This window comes from Callionymus lyra, chromosome 4 (genome assembly GCF_982586985.1).
Source record: "Callionymus lyra chromosome 4, fCalLyr1.hap1.1, whole genome shotgun sequence".
NCBI classification, from domain to species: domain Eukaryota; kingdom Metazoa; phylum Chordata; class Actinopteri; order Syngnathiformes; family Callionymidae; genus Callionymus; species Callionymus lyra.
The window spans coordinates 11,204,318-11,227,547 of record NC_141821.1 but is presented as its reverse complement, the minus strand read 5'-3'; the positions used below and the strand labels follow the sequence as shown (position 1 = coordinate 11,227,547).

General features: G+C 38.8%; 1 protein-coding gene across 7 annotated transcripts in view; it reads right to left on the bottom strand.

The window, feature by feature from the left end:
- LOC148081743 (uncharacterized) overlaps positions 1 to 23,230 on the bottom strand; it is a 63,407-nt gene that overhangs the window by 27,157 nt on the left and 13,020 nt on the right. For 5 of the 7 annotated variants that reach the window (XM_087788768.1, XM_087788772.1, XM_087788771.1 and 2 more), the window contains exons 2-6: positions 22,626 to 22,814; positions 20,099 to 20,149; positions 6,208 to 6,282; positions 5,576 to 5,749; positions 1,773 to 3,122 (exon numbers count right to left, since the gene is read on the bottom strand). In XM_087788768.1, the coding sequence (XP_087644894.1) occupies positions 1,773 to 3,122; positions 5,576 to 5,749; positions 6,208 to 6,282; positions 20,099 to 20,149; positions 22,626 to 22,812 (1,837 nt within the window). In that variant the 5' untranslated portion in view covers positions 22,813 to 22,814. The remainder of the gene's footprint in view (positions 1 to 1,772; positions 3,123 to 5,575; positions 5,750 to 6,207; positions 6,283 to 20,098; positions 20,150 to 22,625; positions 22,815 to 23,230) is intronic. The other 2 variants (XM_087788775.1, XM_087788770.1) reach the window with 2 other exon arrangements.

Sequence of the window (23,230 nt, the reverse complement as noted above, 5' to 3'; positions counted from 1 at the left end):
CCTGCACTTCCATTAGCATCTGTGTGATCCCACTGTGGTCCAACTTTCTCCTGAAACACCCTGCTGTTGCAAATTCCTCCTCACCCTTGAGCACCCGTCTCCAGCACGTTATCTTGGCACACTCCAAATAAACACAGTTCAACATCCTCTTGCTACATCAAAAGAATAGTCTCTGCCGCACTGTTATCTTGCACATGTCCTCCATTTCCTTCTAATTGTTCCCCTGGTGTGTATTCTAATCCTTTTAGAAGGGGCTTAAATAGCACTCTTGGTGACAAAGACCCACCCAGGACGTTGACTGGAGGGCTCATTACACAGCTGCAAGCGGTGACATTCATTCTCAGACTTTGGCTGCATTAGTTTCTTTGGCTCATCAGAGGAACAAAAACATTTGTGCTGCACAAGGACATTTTTTCTGTTCATTCAGACCAATAGATTTTACCATTTTTATTTTTCAAAAATGTACTAATCTAATGGTAAAACGACTTCATATTTACCTTTACCAAGGATGTCATCGGTCTTACTATTAAAAACATATTTTTTTATTTTAAAAAAATGCACTTTGAATAGAAGGTGGATGGATGGATTGAGGGGGGGAGGTAGGGAAGGACGAATAGTGGGATGGATGGATGGACAGACACTACTGTATTCATTCAACATTGTTATTAAATTAAGCTACTGTTGTATCAGCTCTGAAACAATACTTATCCAACGTCAGTAAATATATATATTTATATATACTGTATATATAATATTTAGATAAACGATTAATTTATATGAAGTCAAATTAGCTCCTTGGCTGGGGTATGAGCTATAGTGTCTTATCTTTTCTATCATGAAAGTAATTGAAGCCTCTAACATGACTCACTGCAAAGTTAGGTTAATATAGCAGATGTTGTCTGAAGAACGGTGCCAAGAGAAGTCCCGGTCCCTTCTTTTATCCACATTTTCTTTTAGCCCATCATGTGATGAGGTATGTGATATTCAGGTATTTATGAGCTCATCATCCTCTCTGAGAAGACATTTCTTTAGACAACTTGTAATCACGATCTTGCTCTGACTGTCTCGGCGCTTAGTGATCATAGCTGAAGGTGTGAAAGAAATTCAATACATAATAAATGTGGTGCGAGTTGTTTACATAGATAGACATCTTCCCAATGGATCGACAGATCCAAACAATGCCGAATAAAATAAAAGAATAAAAGACTTACCTATTGAGCAGAAGCAGCAGAAGGCAGCAGAGTACATGCAAAATAAAGAAAAGAGAAATTATTAGTATTTGACTGAAAAGTTTGACTTTAAGACATCCTTCTCTGAACTGTTAATGCACAAAAAGATAGGTTAGTCAACAATAAACATTTTTTACTCCGCTAATGAAGAAAACACTCAGTTAGTCTCAGAAAAAGACAAGAAGACAAGTCCATGCTTGAATGTCCAGCACGCGACACAGTTATAGGACCTAGATTGAGGTAGAATAAAGACTTTTTTGGTATAGATGTGTTAGTAGCACCGACACTTGTTAAGAAGACATTACATCAAGACTGAAAAAAAACATTTGCACAGCTTCATCAGAACACAAGCCCATGCGTTAGTATTTGAAGGCCCCACACATTTACATGACAAGCAAAGAGGTTTGAGGCCACGTGTAAAAAAAAAAAAGACGGTTTGAGATTGTCTTGCATGAAACAAACTTAGAAAGAGGAAGACAATATTTTAGAAGTGCTCAAACTAATCTCTGCACTACTTGACTGTCATCACTGACTATGACCAACCTTCAACGGTGGGGGCAACGACTGGTGGCTCCTCTACGGGGTCAGCAAAACTGGGAAAGAACGGTTTAGCTGACGGGTTCAGTCCAGACCCTAGAGGGGTGAGTACGGGAGGCGGAGACTGGCTGGCTGCAGGAGATTCTGGACGACAAATATCTGTATCAACTTCAAGTGTGGGACTTTTTGGCGGCTTTGGTTTGCCGTCCTGGTTTTGGGAGTCATGTGCGGTGGTTTTCGGGGAGCGTAGTGGGGCGGGGCTTGGCGTGTCCAAGGCGAAACTCAAGGGCACAGGATTAGCCGGAGAGCTAATGTCGCTGTAGTCGAAGAGCTCACTCTTGCCACTGGTGCAGCTGTTGTTCAGGAGCCAGGACGCGTCCGAGGGCGAGATGGGTGGAGCGGACGCCAACACCTCTGGGCTCGGCTGGGACGCAGGACTGAATGCCGAGGTGTCAGGCATCAGTTGCTCCGATGACTCTTGGTAGGAACAACTATTGTCAAACATGCCGCTATCCACCATATCACCCTTTTCATTCCCCACGGAGAACGGGGTAAGTGACTGAGCACTGTGGCTGAAGCTGGAATCTTCTACATCCATCAGGAGGTCAAAGGGGTCAACAGAGTCACTCACCGTGGTGGATGACCCTACAGCTCCAGTTTGGGGGCTGACTGGCATTGTGAAGGGTGGTGCTGTGGCCTTCAGCTCACTCTTCAGGACCAGAGGACTGATGTTGTCAAGTGTGTGTGAGAAAAGGTCCTCAGCAAGAGGTGGTGGAACTACATCATCATTCTTGCTCAATTCTTCGATCCATGAACTCTGGCCTAGGTTTTCAGCTGATGCCTCAAGGTGAGTTGAGCTTCCAAGATCTAACATTTCTTCTGGTGTAATTTCCGATGCTCCGGTTGGAGCCGAGATCCCCCACTCATCTGGAATCTTTTTCCTGCTTTTACCCCTCTTTCCTTTCCCACCGCTTTTCCCAAGCTGCTCTTCCCAGCCAGCCTCTCCTCGATCTTTCCTCGGGCCGATCCTGTGGTAGAAGTCCTCTGTCGGAGGTACGTTTTCCCCTTGCGTTTGCATCTCCGACCTGCCTCGGCTGTTGGGGTGTTCATAAAAGCCCTCGTCTTTGTGTTGTCTTTTTTTCTTCCTCCTCTGTTTTCTGTCCGAACCTTCTCCCTCTTTTTCGTCGCCTCCTGCATAGGCAGCGCTCTCCCTGCCGGGCCAGCTTTCGAGAGACTCATCCGGGACGGCGGCAAGATGTCCGGCATGGCGGCTGATCACGGTTGAGACGCTAGGTGTGAAAGGGAGGTCTGTTGGCAGGCAGTCAGATGGGTCGGGCCATGAATCCAATGGGGCACCTTGTTGTGAATGAAGAGGGAAGAGTTTAAGGCACACGTGACACAGTCAGAAAACTTATTTTTGCTAAATTTGAACCGTAGACCATTGTAAGCTATTCTGTGTCAGTACTTGAGTGGAAAAATACAATACAAGACATATTACATATTTTTGATATATAACAGGGTCATTAAAAGCCGGCATATGATGCCAGACAACATACTGTCTATATCTAACCTCAAACATTTCTGATGTTAGCCAGAGCCTAATAAAGGAAATTGTCATGGAAAAAAAATTGACAGAGGAAACTACCCACGGGACAGAGATTCTTTTTCCTACTTACTTTCTAATATCTAGACCCTCTATCAAGTGAAAGTGGGGCATCTCTACATGTCTCTGGTCCATTCGTTCGCATACAGAAGCAGAGAAAAAAGAGAAATCTTTCTTTCCCTTTGTAGTGAGATTGATTTTGATAAAACACACATGTATAACAAAAAGAAAACCCCTTTAAAATTATGCATTTGTTTTTGAATGATGTGTGTGATTCAGGATTAAATGTTTTAAATTATTAAATGTTGTGCGTCAGAAATGCTTTGACTCTGTACTAAATAGAAATAATAATCAAATATGACACCACATTACTTCAAATCAGAGGTAAAAATGTTAATGTAGACGTTGTAATAAACAAATACATATGTGTTATTCTTTTTAAGTAAATATCACGTGAAGTGCGTTTGAAAAAAAGTCACGTCCCACTGAGACGGAATGTTATTGTTTATAGCTCAACTCCAGCATTCCTTCAGAATCTCAAACATCTGCACTCCTTAACTTGGAGGGAGGGGTCGCTCTGCTGCATTGTTGAGTCACCATGTGTTACCTAGCAGTCACACACACACACACACACATGTTCCATCACTTCTAGAGGGGCAGTAACAGGTATGACAGTTGTGCCTGTTTGTCTTCAAACTATAAAAGAATGCACATGTTGAAGAAAAAAGAACAGATTCATTCTGTATCCGAACAGATTTAAGTACAGGTTTTATGCTGTTTATGCTATTTTTTAATTGATTATGTTTTGGGACACAAAACTAGAAGGACGTCGAATAAAATACAGTTTTTACACTGCCCTATGTACAAATGTCACAAGGATCAATTTTTCCCTTTTTATAGAATCTAGGATGAGATATTTACATTATTTAATTCACAAAAATCACATTAGCCATAAATCCCGAAAATTTCCTAAACTTATATCACAAATTATAATTTTGCAATTCAAAATAAATATACAATAAAGATTGTTAGGTGGTTGTAAATTTCACCCCAGAATAAAAACAGCTTCTATTACTATTGGTTAGCTTTGCAAGAAAGTGTTTTATTCAGTATAACTGCTTGTCTTTGTAATACTCAGAACTTGTATAATGCTAAACCGGGAAAGACATAATGATTTTGAATTAAATTAATACAAATTAAATGAAAAGTAGCTGAATTTACAGAACATATTTAGTTTCAATTCTATATGGAAAATTCCAGACGGGTATAAATTGTCAAAGTTATTGGTAAAAACAATGAGATAGTAGATTTTTATTGATGATGACACATAAACGTGCATTATCTAATCCATTACACTTAAACAGTTTTATGCGAGGTTCATGGATGGGATAGAAAAGCCTCTTCTTGTATACCCATGGGGCTGCACTTCACAAGAATACACAGATCACACGGCATGACCAGTAGCTATGGTGGGTCCCTATACATGTCAGCATCAGATGTTAATTTGTTTTGAGCCAGATGTGATGTGAGCTGGTGTGTGGCGGCTATAGATCCCAGACAGCTGACCTGCACGCAACGAAAATGTGTTTGTATACATGTGCAGTCACTGCCTCGGGCCAGCGGGCTGGAAAAACATGATGATGCTGAGTGATGGATTTTAAGTTAAAACGCACCAACGCTGTTGGTGAGGTCGTTGGGGTCAGCTCACTGGATGTTAGAAATTTGAAAGAAGGGTAAATGCAACAATGTTTGAATATAAATAAATATAAAAAATAAAAAACACTGAGAATGTGTACAGTAGAAAAAAATAATCATGAAAAACTGCATTTAAAATACTGATTTACAAGATTTCACAGCAAGTTAGAAATATTCTAAATTCAGCCCGTAAACACAATACTCTGCTACATATTTCCAATGCTTTATCGCAAATGTCAAACTCAAAGCCTCCAGGCCACATTTAAAACTTACTGTAGTGTGATAAAAGCGCACCAAAAAGAGGCATTTTCCAATTCATGTCGATATTGTTAAATTTGACATTCAACAAGCGGTTTTCCAGTAAACTAAGATTATTAACCCTAACAATTAATTGAAAATGGTCATTTAATTACTAATTGAATAGAAAAATAATGTAGGATACAAAAATATCCACCTGCATTACATTTCTTTAAAATCCATGAAGCCCCGTTGAGGTGTGTAATCTGCTCACCTGATGGCCTATCCAGAGGGCTGCGTGGTGCCTGGGGTTCAGGCCGCATGGGGCTGTGCTCTTTGGGGGCATCGGGACCTGCAGGGGGCGCTGTCTCCTGAGGGTCCGCTACACATGAAGGTTTCACTGCTGAAACAGGTGCGGCCTCTGTGATCCCAGCAGGCTGCGAGAAATCTGAAAAATCCAGCGACACACTTTGTTCATTGTGATGTTTTGGTTATTGATTGATAAAAACACAAGTCAAATCGCAGCTTGCAACAGGTATTTTGGGAAAATAATGAATAATGATGAAACGAGCAAGGCGAAAGAGTTTTGATGTTTTACTGGGATGGAAGGTGAAATTTAACATTTCTTGGCCAAGAAACGGCACAGACTGCCAGCTGTGAGACATGAAAGAGGTTTAACAATCGCAGTGTGGGTTGTTACACCAATTAGAAGTGTGATTTTTTTTGTTGTTGTTGTGTCCATGCCTGGGGCAGCGACTCGATGGCACACAGAAAACGGGTTTCATAAATGTGCTCATGTCGATTGTGTTGGATATGATTTTATAAAGGTGTTTCAGTGGATTTATTTGGTCACACATCCACTGGACTGCACAAAAAAAGCTTGCTGTTGATGCAGAGGGTAAATACCTATAATACTGTTGTCCTTCATTTGGATGGGGAGGGTCTGAGATGTTGAAGAATCCATGCATGCTGCCATTGGTGCTAACAGGAAAAAAAGGAGCACATTTAGAAGCTGACAATCAAAGTTTATTAAATTCATATGTCATTATTAGAGGAGGCACCGGTGCTTGCACAGTTAAATGGTATTGCCGTTAAGAAATCTAAGCAAACTTTGTCAGTGTATGCATTTTGATTAGAAATAAAAGAAAAGCACTTATTAGGTTAATTTTCTGTACCAGGAACCTTCGAAAAAGGGTTCTCAGTACTTTCCAATGAAAGTCAATGGGCCGACATGTAGCCCCTGCCCACTGCCGTAAAACAGTCTGGTAGCAACATGGTGTCATAACAAAGAGAATTCTTTCAACAATAGTTGGACTTCTACTGTGAAAGTTAAAGCTTGTCAAATCCAAACACATTTTCAAAATGTGACATGGTGCGGCTTTAACATGGACAGTAAGGACACAGACTTCCGAGAAAACAATAAAAAGAAAGTATTTCATGGTTGACGACGAGTAAAAAAAAAAACTTTATGTTGAATCTTTGGTTGGTCAAACTAAATGGAAGCGTTGGATCAACAGTTAACAAGTTGATCAAGAGGAACTTGAATCAAACATCTTCACCACAGGGGCAAACATGTCCCTCCCAACATTTCATGAGACTTTAACGTCACTTAGAAGCTCAGTCCACAAAACGTAAGCGACTGACACCTTTCTTTTCCTGCCATCCCGATGTTGATCAACATCAAGTGTGGACATTAAATCGAATCTATAAATATAGATAAAAACAGTGTGACAACAAGAAATGGGAAGCATTAGAAACAATTCAGTCTAAGGAAGGAGAGTGTGATTCATTAAAATAAACATAAATGATGATGAACACAGGTAGCCGGAAAGTTTGTTCCCAAGGTGCGTTTATTATCCATCTACTACACAAGATTGTGTATCATAATGTGATTATTGAGAAGGCAAATTAGATGTGAACTTTAAGAGAAATAACCTTCTTTACCAATAATGCAGCTTGACAGAACTAGGCCAAAACTACTACAGCAATACAAGATACCACAGCGCTCTTAAAAATAAAGGTTTATAATATAAGAAAAATATATATTAAAAAAAACAACGATTTCTATGATATGATAATGTTTTATTTAATCATTTGCTTCTTATCTAGTGGGAGTTGCTATTATAATGGTAAACAAAGTGTCTTTCCCAACATTTTAGTCTCCGGTTATTATAATCTGGAACAATAGAAGGATATAGTTCAGACAACTTCCAAAACAAACTCACAAAAATCAACAGTCACTTTTATTCGATGTTTTTATTTATAAAGTCTGTAATTCAGGCCTTGCTGTTACTGCAGTGTGTGAGCACATGTCTCACTGATGCACTAATGCTTTTGACCCGATGGTCAAACTAAAAGGGAAACAACACAATCAAAGCAGAGTTCTCTCTCCTCGCTAATGACCAGCTTGCATAACAGCATAATTGTGTGACACGTTTGTTGCATAAACATCGATTAAACGTACGAACATTCATCCCTTCCGAGCGAACTAACGAACACCATTAATATCTATTTTTAAAAAGCACCCGTACACAACCTCGGGCCTCACCTGCTAAGTTTCCTTTTAAAATCAGTGAAACAAGTCCCATAGAAGTCAACATGCAACGATGTTTTCTATGTGCGGCTCAGATACTCCTGCCTCTGTCTCTCACCATTGTTGCCTCAGCTGGCAGTCAGCTACTCTGAGTATGAACCCGAGACACACACATGCACACGCACATACGCACACACACACAAAAAAAAAATCGCAGTCATAGTCTGGCTTTGGTATGACGTCTCACTGTCTGGCTACAGTCTTGGGCACATGCAGAAAGATCCTCCCATAAAGATAACATGCGGTTTCTTTTTTTGTAAAGCAGAAAATAAACTCAAGTTAGGGGAAAGATTATAAAATAAAATAAATATAAAATAAATATAATTTAACATGATACATCAACGACTGGGCTAAATACTAAACAATATAAAAGTATACTATTGCAGAAGCATCAATATGATTACTAGACAAAATCTAACCAAAAATACATTTGCATTTTTATAATAGTTATTGTATGGTTTATATTTCAGTAAAGTATGTAAAAATCATATATTTATTTACGATTAACAAATATTCACACTTTTGTATATTTTCTTAACTTCCGGCCGCTAGATGGCAGCAGTCATTAGGTCTGTGACTGATTGATGACTGAGGACGAGAGGATACAGTTGAATCACTGTACATATTTTGGCTAGAATAATAGAGCGGCTATCAATTTTTATAGTTTGTAAATTCTGCAACACCAGAGTGAAGTATAATAGAATACTAGAAACAAAATGCTTCTTCCAACTGCAACATATCGCAATGTATTGTTGCTCCGGTATCATGATACGTGATGGGTATCGGTTTGCCAGATTAACATGATTTATTTTAGTATTATGGAACAGTCTGTGAGCAGCAACAGCTAGACGCTTTCTTTCTCATACCATTATCAACATTTGCTGAAAATCTTATTGAATTAGCTTCAGAACAAGTTATTTTGTAAGACAAAAAAACAAATAAGGTTGCCATAGATATTAGTGTCAGGTTTAGTATCAACAACTACTGCAGTATGACTGAATAACATGAAACAAATGATGTAATGAGAATAGGAATGAGAGGAATAAGAAGCTAAAAAAAGGGAAGGAAAAGGAGGAAGGCAGCCACCAATTGCTTCTCTCTTCCCGCGGCGTCCTCAGAGGGTGACAGTGAGGCGAGCAGACAGGAAGCCACCCAGAGTCACAATCGCTTCCCTGGATCAGACACGGAGAAGAATGCGCATGGTCTGTTCTTGACAAGATGGAACGACCTCAGATGGGAGGGTCAAAAACCCTTGTGCAGCATCGCTGGTCTCAAATTAGTAGCTGTCCGCTTTGCATGTCTGGTGAAGACTCAAAGAACACTTCCAAACAAAAACACCGCCCCCTCTAACCAAGGTGGCAAACACAAGAGCGACTCCATGTACCCTGTCTCCTCTGATAAAGAAGTGAGGCAGAAACGCTACAACCCCCGCTGAGCTTCACTGCTGTCCATGGTCCTGAAATCAAACTCTGAAAGGGCAATCAGGGGCACTGGTCTGATTTTAGAGAACATTGTGGGTTCACCGAGTTCGTACGATTATTCAAAGCCACAGGCGGCATGTTTTTTGTTTTTTTTCTATCATGCAATAGTTTCCTCAAATACATCGCCTCAAAGCAGGTAGCTGTCTGGTAGAGAAAGGAGGAAAAAGGAAAAGCTCTTGGGAAAGTCAGCGGTTGTACATCGATGCTGTTTACAAATAATTGCACTTTAAAAGTTAAAGAAAAGCACTTTGATCAAATATAGGATTTTGTGACAAATGACAGGCTGTGAATTTCCAAACCACATGATTTGTAGATATATAATATGATTTATTATGTAGTTAGTAGTTAATTTTTGAGGTTATATAACGAGGGAACTCTGTTCCAAAGTGTTAATAGAACTTAAAGCATGATAATTAAATGGCTTCAATGTATCCCTTTCTTCTAATGGCTCACTGACAAAGTTGTTGGAAGGGGTATTGTTTGGTTTTGACCCTTGCGTTATCTGAGGGTCAAGGTGACCCGAAGGCCTGTAAACAAAGGTGTTTGAGGTATCCCTTGTGTTGTCTCTGGTTCAAGGTGAACAACCTCCCTGGCTTCAAGAAATGCACATGCAGTGGTGGAGGTCGTTCACCTTGATCCAGAGACAACAATCTGTTCCTTAACTTTGTTGATTTTGTTGATATTCTGTTTATTAGTTCATTATTTAAGTATTGGCAGACAAATCTTCTGTATGAAGCATCATAAATGCATATATCGAGTTGTCACAAAGCAGAACTCAGAGGTGAATTTATCACATATTAAGCTTTTAGATTCAACAAAACTCTGTCGATAATATGAGATGTTTCCATACTTATTAGTTATAGTTCAAACATCATATCAGGTACGCTTTGAAGTTTACTGGAGCCACCATCTCGGAACGTATTGCATACTAATGATAGTGGACTAATCAATTTAACTACCGTATTTTCCGGACTATAAGTCGCTCCGCAGTACAAGCCACACCAGCCATAAAATCTAACACCAAGAACATACATGTCATCTTGAAAGGCAATTTAAAATAAAAATAGAATAGAGGCAACAACAGGCTGAATAATTGTATGCTTACGTTACATGACACAACTGAGAACGTGCCTGGTATGTTAACATCACATATTTAGAGTTATTCAGATAACTATAGCATAAATAACATGCTAATAAGTTTACCAAACCATCCGTGTAACTCCAAATAACTAAAATCCAATGAAATCTTCATCCTCGGTGTCACTTTTAAACAACTCCGCTAACTCCGGAGGTAGAAGATGCGGCGCTTCCTCTTCTACGTCAAAATTATCAACACAGGCCTAGAGCGCCCTCTTGAGGTTTACTGAGAAAATAACATGTGAAATGATATACCGGTAATAATGCGTTAATAATTTCACACATAAGTCGCACCCCCGGCCAGACTATGAAAAAAACTGCAACTTATAGTCCGGAAAATACGGTAGATGCAGATCATCTACCGTATTTTCCGGACTATAAGTCGCAGTTTTTCAGAGAGCAAAGCTTACTATGGTGATTTTGGATATTAAAAAAAAACAACAAACATTTGCCTAAATTACAAGGTTTTGTTCAAAGATTATGTTGATGACAAACAAAAGCCAAATTGGGGCGGGTCCTATTCTGTACTAGTAATTATATTATGAGAACCCAAACCACTAACGGTTACAAGTAACACAATAAAACTGTTCATCTTGTAAAACATCTTTAGATGAAGTTTTAAAGATGCAAGTTTACGAGGTGTTTTTTTTAAAGATATATTCATTATAAAACGCATTACAAAACCACAATGCCACCACTTTATTTTCAGGACTTGCACATCAAAACGAACCCAACGAACCCAAACATCAAATTCCTTAAATGACTTCTCCACTGATTGTTAGAATAACGCCTTGAACTACAGAAATCTATAACTGGAAGTTGTTTTTCCATTCATGAAACCACAGCCATTCCATTTGCTTTCAAGATTCAGCATGTTGCCCCTTGCTTGACTGGAGCAGCATAATTCTGGGATGAGCCAGCAGGATAGCCAAAACTCTTGCTGCTGTCCCCCAGATGACCCCAGTCTCCACTCCTGCAGCTAGAACAGACTGGGTCAGAGCCACTACAGGCAGACAATGATGGTTCATCAAAGGGACAGATTTCTCGCTTGCCAGGGCAAACATTCCGAGTGTCTGCTCGATTTGCCTACAACAGGCATTAATCATGTCCTTGGTACCGGAATGAATCAGCAGTTTTAAACTTTGACGTTCTTAGGGGGCCACACCTGGAACGTTCACGTAACGCATACTTTTTGGAAAAGATAGTTAAGTGAAGTTAGCAAAGTAGTCAATCGTTTGCCATATACTTTCCATACATACATAATGCTAGTGACAGAAACTCGCATTAAAGCGACACAGTAGCATTCATCTCTCTATAACTCTCTTTGAAGTGCTTTACATACTGAACAACATCATCTTCTAACTTGCAACGTGGCAAAGATCGTTGAATAAGCAAAGCTGTTACTAGAGAAGAATGACTTTGATGCAATAAAAAGAAATCGTATCCATTATAAAATCCATAACCGACTTTCTATTGACCTTGTTGTTCATTTTTGTTATTGTTATTTTCATTACAAAAAAGCACTTAAGCTGCAGTAGAGGATTTTTGTCAAGCCTCGCTGTTTTTTTTTTTTTTGTGGTGATCTGCATTTTCAGCCGTCATGCTTTCGAACACGCCTTAACGTCACAATTCATTCCAGTGAGCTGAGTTTTAGCGCCCACCAGCAGTCAGTTACTGTCAAATCAATGGATGAAGTGAGCAAGGAGCACACTTCAAAGCGTCTCAGCCGACATGATGCTCGCTGCTACATCTGCGGCGCACGCACACCACCTCTATTTTTGAGTCATGAAAGTGGGGACAGAAATACACTCCGATGGAGAAATATACCTGTGTATCTCAAGTTCAACACCCACCTTTCCCACATAAGAAACGCTCGCACAGATGAAAAGCTTTCTGTCTTCAGAGATGAAGCCGGCGAGGGAAGAATTATGTCTCTCCACAGCTTTGGGATTAAACCTCCATCATGAATATTTAAAGGAGATTTACCCTGCTATTGTGAAAAAGGAAAGAGAGTGGGGATCTTGGAAAGTTTTTTTTTTTAAAGACTCAAATACTCATTTAGCCGTCATAGTAATTAAATCAACAACTGAGACAATGGCAATGAGAAACATTAGATTCACATATAGGTGTTCAAACCTTCCATATTTTATTGTCAGTTACATCTCTTTACTCATTCTTCTCATTCCCCGATTTTGCACCTTTTTTTCCTGGTGGAATATTCACTGTAGTTAAGACTACACGCATGCCTTCGTGAGCTCTTCTAGGGGAATACTGAGAGACATGTAAGAGAGACCATGTCTTCTAGAACAGTGGTCCCCAACCTTTTTTGCAATGCAGACCAGTTTCCCGTGGACATTATATTCACAAACCAACCTTATAGAAAACATGTTTCCACTAGTTTACAGGTTTACTGGAATGAGCAACTTGACGTGTCAAGAGTCACAGGCTTATGTTACTTCAAGATACAATTTTTCTAAATAAAAACACTAGAATCAATAGAACAGGCATTTGTTACAGACCAGTGGTTAGGGACCTCTGTTCTAGGAGACACGGTTTTTCGGGTTGGGCTGGAGTACCTCTTCAAAGAGCCCCCCACGAGTCATAGTGAAAAGGTGACACCTCAAGGTGACATCTCATGACTGAGGATCTAGTCTGTCTGTTGATCTCATTTTCTATTAACCCTCACTTGTGAACTAAACCGCAATACATTATTATCCCCCCATTCATACATCTCTAACAACAGGTTTCAAGAAAGAATGCAACACACCATTTGCAATACATTTATTATATAACATAGACCATGAAAGAGGAGAATAGGAGAGTGCAGGCAGGGTGGACAAAAAGGCAGCTAGAGTGAAAGGTCAGCAGTGAAAGAGTAGAAGACACAGGGTTTCATTAGTAGTGACTAGAAAAAGAAAACAATCAGAATACATCAGGGAAAGTGCAAGTGAAGACATTTGGGAGACCAGAACATGTAAAGAGTTAGAGGCACTGGATAAAAGAAGAAAAAGAAGGCGACCAATGAGGTTCATTGGTGATGAAAAGGAGGACCATAAGATGCTATGTATGACTAGAAAGGAAGATAATAGTCTATAACTGTGTTCTCTGTGATTATTTATTGAGATATGTCAGGACATAACACAATTCTAAATCAAATTAGCTTTATCTCCTCTTAGGTAATCCATGGAAATTATCTAGAAAATCAACGTTATTATAGCAATTTAAGTAAGACAGATCTTGTTCAGGATTAAATAAACCAATGTTGACATTAGAACATTAAATGAATTACTCTGGGTCAGATTGGAGGGTTCCAGACTGTAAGTGTGTGAGATATGCGTTTTATGTTTACTGTGTAAATAAACACCACAAGGAAATTGACACTATTCTGGACCAGCTATTGTTTGTAAATGTTTTCACTTCAAGACAGTTTCAACTATAACAATGTGGTTTCCTTATATTTACGCTCCCATTAGAGACTCATGACAAATGTATGGTTATGTATATTTAATGTACAGCAGATGTTTCGAGGCCTTTTTGCAGAGTGTTGCAGAACACCATGTACCAAATACCTTCTGCGAGAAATAGTGTTATTATTAGAATATTCCTTAAGACCTACACTCTTTATCCTCTTTCCGGGGAGTATAGGAGGAACCAATCCAATGGGATTTTAAGCATGTGGGGGCTTGAGCGGTAAGGATGGGAAATGCACTTCAAGTCTCTCACAACACCGGGAACATCCATTGTTTCTAACTAGGCCAAGCTGGCCCATATAGATGTGTACGTCCGTGCCAAGGGACGCATCAGCTAAACATGAACAAATCACATGTTGCTGGTTTAGCCGGGCAGTATTTAACTGACAAGTACATTTATGTAAATATGAGGAGACCAGGAGGCGACTTATTTCTCATGACATGTCAGATTGTTTTGTCTCCTTCTCCTTTCGCCTGCAACACTGTGCAGACTTTTCCTTGATTTTCTGGAACTTCTTTGTTATTCTCTGTGTTATCTTGACCTTTTAAGTATATATTTTATTGAGTATTGTTTTGATTGTTTAGGCGCTTTGTGACACTGGTCTGAAAAAGCTATAAATATAAATGACTTAGTTACTTTACACACTGGAACAAAACAAACCAAGCCAAGTCAACACGTGGACTTTACATTTTTCATTAAATAAACAATATCTTGGACAGCCACGGTCAAATGTTCTAAAGTAGTTTAATTCCAAACGATCCTTCTGAATAATATGTTGGCTGATGGTTTCAACAAATGTGAAATTGATTACCTAATTTAAGCCGATTCATTCAGTCCTTGCTTTGGATATCAAATTCTCAAAATAAATAAAATACACCATTTTCCATTGACATTCTAGACAAAGGGACAACGTGACTGCTGTGAGGGTCTGTCAAGCCAAAAGAAAAAAAATGACAAACAAAAAAGAAAATATATATGATGGCAAATGCTAAAAGATGAAAAATGTTACAAATTCTAATTATGCCAAAATCAGTTGTCATGAATTTATTGTATTTAAATATTATACATTTAATCCCGAAAAAACAAGTAAGGAAACTTGTAAATATAATGCAAAAATAATTTATGTTTACATATATTAAAATATAGAAGTATCAGTACATGATTTAAAAATGAGTCAACCACTGCATTTCTAAGAAACATCTTTTTTTATTTGTTCAGGCTTTTCCTTGATTTTCTGGAACTCCTGTTGTGTTATCAGTTTTTTCTTGCCCTTTAAAGTATATACTTTATTGAATATTGTTTTGATTGTTCAAGCGCTTTGTGCCCCTGGTCTGGAAAAGCGTTATACAAATAAAAATTACTTATTTACTTACTTACATTGTAAGTCTTTTTATTTTATGAACCTAAACATAAAGGCCACACAAATATACTTAAAGGACTGCATCTGGGTCTCCTCTAATATGTATATAAAATGTGATATTAACATTCCAGCCCTGAAATTGGGGCACCTCAGTTTATATGTACAAGTGTCAAAGTGTCAAAAACCTTTTCCAAATTGTGCTCAATAAAAGTGTCATTTCCATTTTTGCTAAAACCTTCGGCGATGAATCCTGGACCAAGAGCGAAAGAGTGTAATCAAGTGGTATGAAGTTGAATCATGTGACCTATGAGGTAAAACAGGTGGACCGAGGAGCTGAGCCACAGCTTTAGCAGAGCCACAGCTTTTAGAGAAGTTCAAAGGCATTAATGTCCACGTTGTGATTTTGTTTTGTTCCTTATACGGTTCCAAAAGGTCAAAAAAAGATGATTTTGTAGAAACTAGGCGGAAAACAATGTAGAGAAAGGCGGCTTAACTGAGATCGATAGACTAGATCAGAGCAGGGTAAAGTGCAGCCTCAGGGCCATATGTGGCTCTTTGACTCTTTTGGATGAGGTCAGAGTGAAACTGTGGACATCTTTCTGACAGCTTTGTTTTTTGATTGACTATTGCACAAGTCAATGACTCTTTGTTCAATAGCTTCATTTTCTTTTTTATTCGAACAGAAATACTCAATTAAATCATCGCCAATATTCGTTGTCCATTATAACATTTAAAGTCTTTCATTTTTTTCCGTAATATCTTAGCTGTTGATCTTGTGATGCTGATTATATTTTTTCCTAGTAGGTATTATGGCTCATTTTTCTCTTTTGCTTGACAGCCCCACACAACAGCTAACGTCTATAATGTGGGAAATGTAATTATTTTAACTAAAAAACGGTTCCTTATAAATGGATCATAGCAGCTAAATCAATAAAGAAAAATGTATCAAATATGTGCATATTAGTGACCAGACAGACTCATAGACTGAAGATCTTGATAGTCATTCTATAATATAACATGATTCAGCTTAAACAGACACTGGATTCGTGAGATGGCTTTGACACAGAGACCTAAATCGTGCGAGAAGACTAAAAATCCCAGCTACATCTTGAACTCAAGGATCTTTCACGAGAACCTTTAAATATCTCAGCGCATTGCTGTGAATTTCAAAGAGGAGCTTAACAAAACCCTGCTCGGTTGCTATCATTTCAAAGAAGGCAGAATGACAAGAATTTGTGTGTGTATGTGTGTTTCATTTTTAAATTGGGTGGGCTGAATATCCATAAAAGGCAAAGGAATGTTCTGTCAATAGTCTTCTTTCCTAAAAAAAAATAAAAAATAAAAAAGGTAATAAGCCTTTCGTACTGAAAAGGCGGATTTGTGAAACACAATCAAAACCATCTTCCAGGAGCACAAGCTGATCTCTAAGCTTTAACTCCACAAATCCACCAGAAAAGCATTTTCTCTTCCATGCCTTCTAAATTATTGGAGATGGGGAAAAGGAAAAGGGCAATATCATGAATAAAAATACACGTATAAAAAGGGCACAGAAATAAAATGTCAGTTTACTTTTGTGTTGGAACAGAAAACAAACCCATAGTCAGTGGGTGACATGTTTTAATAGTACAAGGAGCAGACAGTGATGCTACAAAAGACACAACTGGGCGTCTTCTTTTTGGCATTTTTTGTTTGTCATTTTAAATCAGCTTTGGGCTGCTAAATGCTGTTTGATATTTAACATACAGTACTCTACAGTTGCACGTTGTTCTCAAATATATTCCAGTATAGTGTTTGTGAGCCTCGTTAATAAAAGGTGGAAATTTAGGAATGTAGATATGACTTGAAGCGTGTTTTCACTATATTTTGCCAAATATTGTGCAGCCCAACTCTGATTAAACATGTTCACACAATAACAGGAGGACTAAATGATTAGTACACTCAATGAAAACCCTAATTAAATCGTGTGCAGGTGGAAAGAAAACATGCATTATCCAGACGACAGGTTTCAAACTCAGATAACACAAGGAGCCAAGAAAATGTGTATAAAAGTATATTAACTAGAGTATCTTTAACAGAAATGACAGTACGGTTTAATCCACCAAAATCCCCACCTTTAAGAGTTTTACTCACAGTTTTATTGTCGATAATAACTCTTCCTTATCTCAATGTAAGACCTGCAACTTCATACCTCACAAAATTAACATGAATATGCATCTACTTTGATTTTATCCTATATATGCGGACAAGATAAAATGACCAACAGAGACCATTATACACGTGACATCAAAATGTGTTTTTGTCATAAGATGGCAATCACTAGAGACTGAAATTTGAGATTGCAAATATAGCTGTTAGTTTTTAAATCACAGTTACTTCTGATTCCCTTTTTTCTAAAGTAAACTGAGGCTCTTGGAAGAGGTTCATGTGTTTCAGAGATATTGTAGTTTCATTTATTTGAAATGTCATCTGACACAGAGGTAAAGTCTCCTTTATTTCAGTCAAAAATCAATGATGAGGGTTATCTTTACTGTGTTTTGTTGCCTTTTGGGCTCATGTGATCATAAAGCAAACACAAATCCATGTAAAGATGTGTAAATAGAAATACATATTTGAACTAACAACTAGGTAAGGATCGACTATGGTGACAGAGAAAATGAAAGGTGCCACATGGGTACATACTACCCCATAACAAAATCAGGATTTTATATTTATCTTATTAAAATATAGACTAGTATTGCTTGCAAGTGTGCAATTTTAATTTGAGCTCTGCGACCTGATGTTTGTTTCAGCCGAGTAGTGCAAAGCATTTGCAGGGAAGAGGCTTACAAAACATTGGTGGAAGGACAGGGCTTACCAATAACAATATAAATTGTCCGTGCACAGTAAGAGGAAGAAAGCATTAAAGCGGAAGAACTGCAGTGACGCCGACGTGACGATGGAGGCGGGGTCTAGTCCTCTGAAGCATGGGATTTAAAAAATAAAAATGATGAATTGAAAAGACAATTGACACGAGTAAGATAAATAAAAATGTGGATAAGAGATTTAAATAATAATAATTTTGGATGGAATTGCAAAGGATAAATAAACATGGATAGATGTGGGAGGAGAAAAAGAGGAAGAAAGCAGGTTAGTTAAGCTTCAACAAAATTCAGAGCAACATTAGAAACGTTCAACCAGATAGGATTTCAATACGCATGCACACACAGCTCTTTCTTTGCTCTGCTGGATTCAGGTTTCACCTTAACTGCCGTTTTACCTCCTGCAATGACGAATGAATCCAGCTCAGCAAGAAGAGGCCAGATGTTTCCTCTGCTAATTTTGGACGCTGATGCTCTTATTTCAGATGCATTGTGGGGGAATCGGACACATCAAACCTCATCACACGAGTACAGTTTGGTTACCACGGTGATGCAATTGGCCCATTTTATCATGCCATGCAACGCGTTTCATGCCAGAGCAGTATGATTAACATGCCTTGCACGCTTCCCACTCCTGCCAACATCCATCCAGCACCTTCATCACCTGGACCTTAATATCTTTGACAGCTCGCTTCCAGGCAAGTTTTATTTTTTTAAAGAAGAGCAGGCTAACATGGGTGTACTGTATATATAATGAGGTGGGGGAAACATTGCTGTTGTTTATTGATTGAGAAGTTGAACGTTTCATGACACAAATATAGAAACAAAGTCTCTTTCTTTTTGACACTACTTCTAAAAAAATAAACATTGTTCTAGTGTGTCGGTCTTGACTGCAGTTTTTAGTACAGCTCAGATGGGACAAGTTGGTTGAGATCACTTCTCGCCCTCTTAACTGTTGTGTTGGATCACGGTCAAGGTGACCCGGAGGCACAAAATAAACGTGTTTATGGAATCCCTTGTAATGTTTCCGGGTCCAGGTCCTTCACCTTGGCATGAATTTTCATAAAAACCTTTTACTTTACTTTATTGGTATATTTAAACATAGCTAAAAAAAAAAGTACTATTTAATTAATCTGAATATTTACTATTCTAATTCATTATTTATTAAAATGCTTTTTAATCTAGATTTTTCTACAGTACTTTTAAGTGTGTGGGTGTGTGCATTTAATTCAACACAAATATCATGATAATCTTGATGCAGATTCTAACTATTTATATCAATATAGTGAATAAGAAAGCAAGCATTTTGAGCCTTTGAGAAAATGAAATGACATTATTGGAAACATATCAAAAATTGTTTTTAAGTGTCACACATTTGGTTTAAACCACGTGAGGATAATTGCTGGTTTGACAAAGTCACTTTCAGATCAAAATTATTTTCATTAAATAAGGTCCTACTTATTTATATTCTCTCAAAATCATGATTACTTATTTTCAGTTAAAGTATATTTATTTCAAAATCAAGGTGATTCAATTTCTCAGACAAAGGCTAAACCAGGTAAAATGTAAAATGATGCATGTGTATTGTTGTGCATTCAAGATATGATAATGTGTTAGAACTACAAGTGGTGGATTGAAAAATTGTATAATGAAAGTCTCCCATGCAACGAGGGGAGTGGGCCCACTTAACTTAACTTAAAATAACTTTTAATCGCACCATCAATTATCAAAGTCAGATGTTGACAGTAACAAACATGGTTCCACAATGGACAATGGAAAATAATATCATGCAAAGAAATCCGAACAGAAACTATGGGGAAATAAAGTTGCGATAAAGTGAAGGATAATATAAAAGCAGGCAGTCTCAGAGTGACAGCAGATCTCGACTTTGTCTTACCAGGCTTTTGCACCCCATGAGCTTCCTGATCTCCATTCTCCACAGTGGAGTCTGTACACACACACACACACACACACACACAAACATATTTCTTTTCACGACTGCTGAGACCAATGATGTAAATGAGTGTCGTTTTGGACGTTTGGGTCAGCGACTGTCACTGTGCACAGCATTAATTATAAAACAGATTGAAGGAAAATTAGATTTTTGGAGCGTCACCGGAGACAACACTCATCAGTTAGACTGCATCATAAGGAAGAAGCTTCACATTTTATGAATTCATTTAACTTGTTTTTCATTTCCTTCTCCTTCCCCAAAGCCATCAGCAGTCATTTTGTAACTTTAATCAAAGTGTATTCCAGTTGTCGTGTTGCTCTTTTGTCCCACAAAATATATTGAGATTTAGTTAATCATAAAGTTCCTTATAGTGTACAGACACTTCACTTCATTTTCGTGACTATTTATATTGTTTATTATCAAGGCCTGTACTGCATCTTATATTTTTGTAATCTCCTAAAAATAAAGTTTACTTATATGAATAATCTTGTAAGAAAATGTGTTTTGAAAGTTGTATTAATATAAGATATCACATGACATGTTTAGCTTACTTCCATGGCAGTTGATATTCTACTCTCCCCCCCCAATTTATCCGTGAAAATTCAATGTCTATTTATTTTCATACCATCTGTATTTTAGTTTGGAGGTCCATCGGGAAAAAAAAATATCAATTTGAAAAAGAAGGCAGGTTTCATTGAATTAGTGGATAAGAGTCAAGATTTTAAAGCAGACAGTGCCATCTAGTGGTCTTCAACATGAATACACTGTATCATGATACCTCATAATATCAAGAGGCCCCATCAAAGTTGTCTGAAAACACAGGCACAGCAATCGAGCAGGAGAATAAATTGTATGTTTGTGTACAACTAGGACCCTCTGCAGTACTTTTATCCGTCTGTCTATTCTTTATATAAATCATGACTGACGCCATTGATGGATGGTAGAGATTAATGTAAGAGGGACAGTTTAATCTCCCATATCCAGTTTCATTCGCCTGCCATTTTAGCTCTGAGACACCTGTCATTTAATTATAAAATTGACCTTATGTACACAACAGGTCAAAGTACACGTCCACACATCAGCCGCTGCTAAAAAAAAAACAACAAAAAACATCCCCCTGTAGCTGTCCTGCTGACACAGGACAATGAGTTGGCTCACCCCCCTGTCTGGCACTCATCATGTCAGCATCTCTGTGTTTGACTGAGTGCAAAAAAAAGCGTGGCGCGGCGCATTGGCTGCGATGGCCGCCCACGGGCTGTCCCGTAGCCGCATGTCACCGAACAGTGCCCACACAGTGTCTGACTGTCTGAACCGGGTGTCTGAGGATCCAAAACAGGCCCGAAAGCCCAGTCATGTCAGGCTAACTGTCACTGTGCTGTGGCTGCTTCTCTACTACAATATAAACTGTTTACTAAACCTGCTCCAAGGGTACGTATTTTGGATTTTTGTGCCAAGAAAGGTCAGACACATCTGATCTCCAAGTAACCTACAAACATGCATAACCAGATAAACATCCCGGGGACGGAGTCGAAGCTGTTGCAATACAAATCAAAGAGCTGAAACGGAAGCAGCGGTAATAGCCCTGGCATTACTTCTGACGTAAACGGTAGTAGAGAAATATTGATACTTCATTCCAGTAGCTTCATTTTCTTCAATTATATATAAAAACAGAAGTCAATGTCATATGGGAATCAGTAAATCACAGCCACAACTATCTCTCCTCACATGGAAAGAAATGGTTCTTACTTTCAGATCTATTCATGGTCAGGCTCCTCCTTTACATCAGTGATCTGATCCAGCCTTACACCCCAGCTCGGGCTCTGAGGTCCTTGGATCAGAATCTACTAATGGTTCCTGAACATGCTTCAGGACCAGAGGAGAGAAATCCTTCCAGGCTGATGCTCCTAAGCTTTGGAATGATCTTCCTCTCTCTCTGTGCTTGATGGAGTCTACTGACTCCTTCAAGAAACATCAAGACATTTTTATTCTTGCAGGCTTTTCCCTGATTTTCTGAGACTCCTGAGTGGTTCTCAGTGTTATCTTGACCTTTAAAGTATATATTTTATTGGGTATTGTTTTGATTGTTTAAGCGCTTTGTGACCCTGGTCTGAAAAGCACTACAAATATAAATTAGAGTTAGACTCACATACAGTACAAGTCTAAACAGCGAAAACTAAAAGGAGTTTTTTAGACAAACAAGTGGGTATTTTTCAAAGACGTGGCTGCCACCCTGCCTATCCTCAGACTACCATCCTCCCTGCAGCTGAATGACACCCGAGCACATCCAAAATGCCAGCCAGTGTCCAGCAACGCTTGATATGATCAGTCAGTTCCAAGCAGCTGCAGCTCACGTTGTATAAATCGCTCGACGATAACGCACAAAGAAGTGGATTGTGTTGTACAGGCGGAAGCAGGACATGACAGCAGCAGAAATACTAGTATTATAAAACGTCGATCCAATGGTCCTCACCTGCCCTGGTGTCGTCGTTGTCCAGCAGCGGGATGTAGTCCGTCTTCCCCACGGTCTCCCCGATTTTATCGTCGAACGTTTCGGCCTCCAGCTGAGCCACAAAGTCTTTCTCCACCAGGCTCTCCGGGCCGGACTGGGGAACACTGTCTGTCAGCGCGTCGCTCAGACTCAGGTCTAACTCCGCCATGGCTGTAAAGAAAACAGAAACAATTTGTGAGAAAAAGTCCATAAACCAAACAATGTTAGAAATACATATTCGGGCGGCTGCATGTGAAATGTAAAAATATCCACCGTTTGGACCCAAACTTTCTCGTTATAGGTACCTCTGGAATAAACTGGACTGAGCGTTTAAGGCATAAACAGAGGGCCAGCTAGGATCCTAACAGGGACACACCAGGCATCTATTAGATAATTCAGCTGACGGCCTAATGGCATCATCCTCCGTCATTTCAGAATCATCCTGACCATATTTCCAACCCCCCCCTCTTATCTTATCTTTCACCACTTATTGCTTGTCCCGGCGCTTCACACTCATTAAAAAATGAATTCCTAATTTATCTTATTATATCCGCACGGATTTCAATTGAATATTCAGTTCAACTACT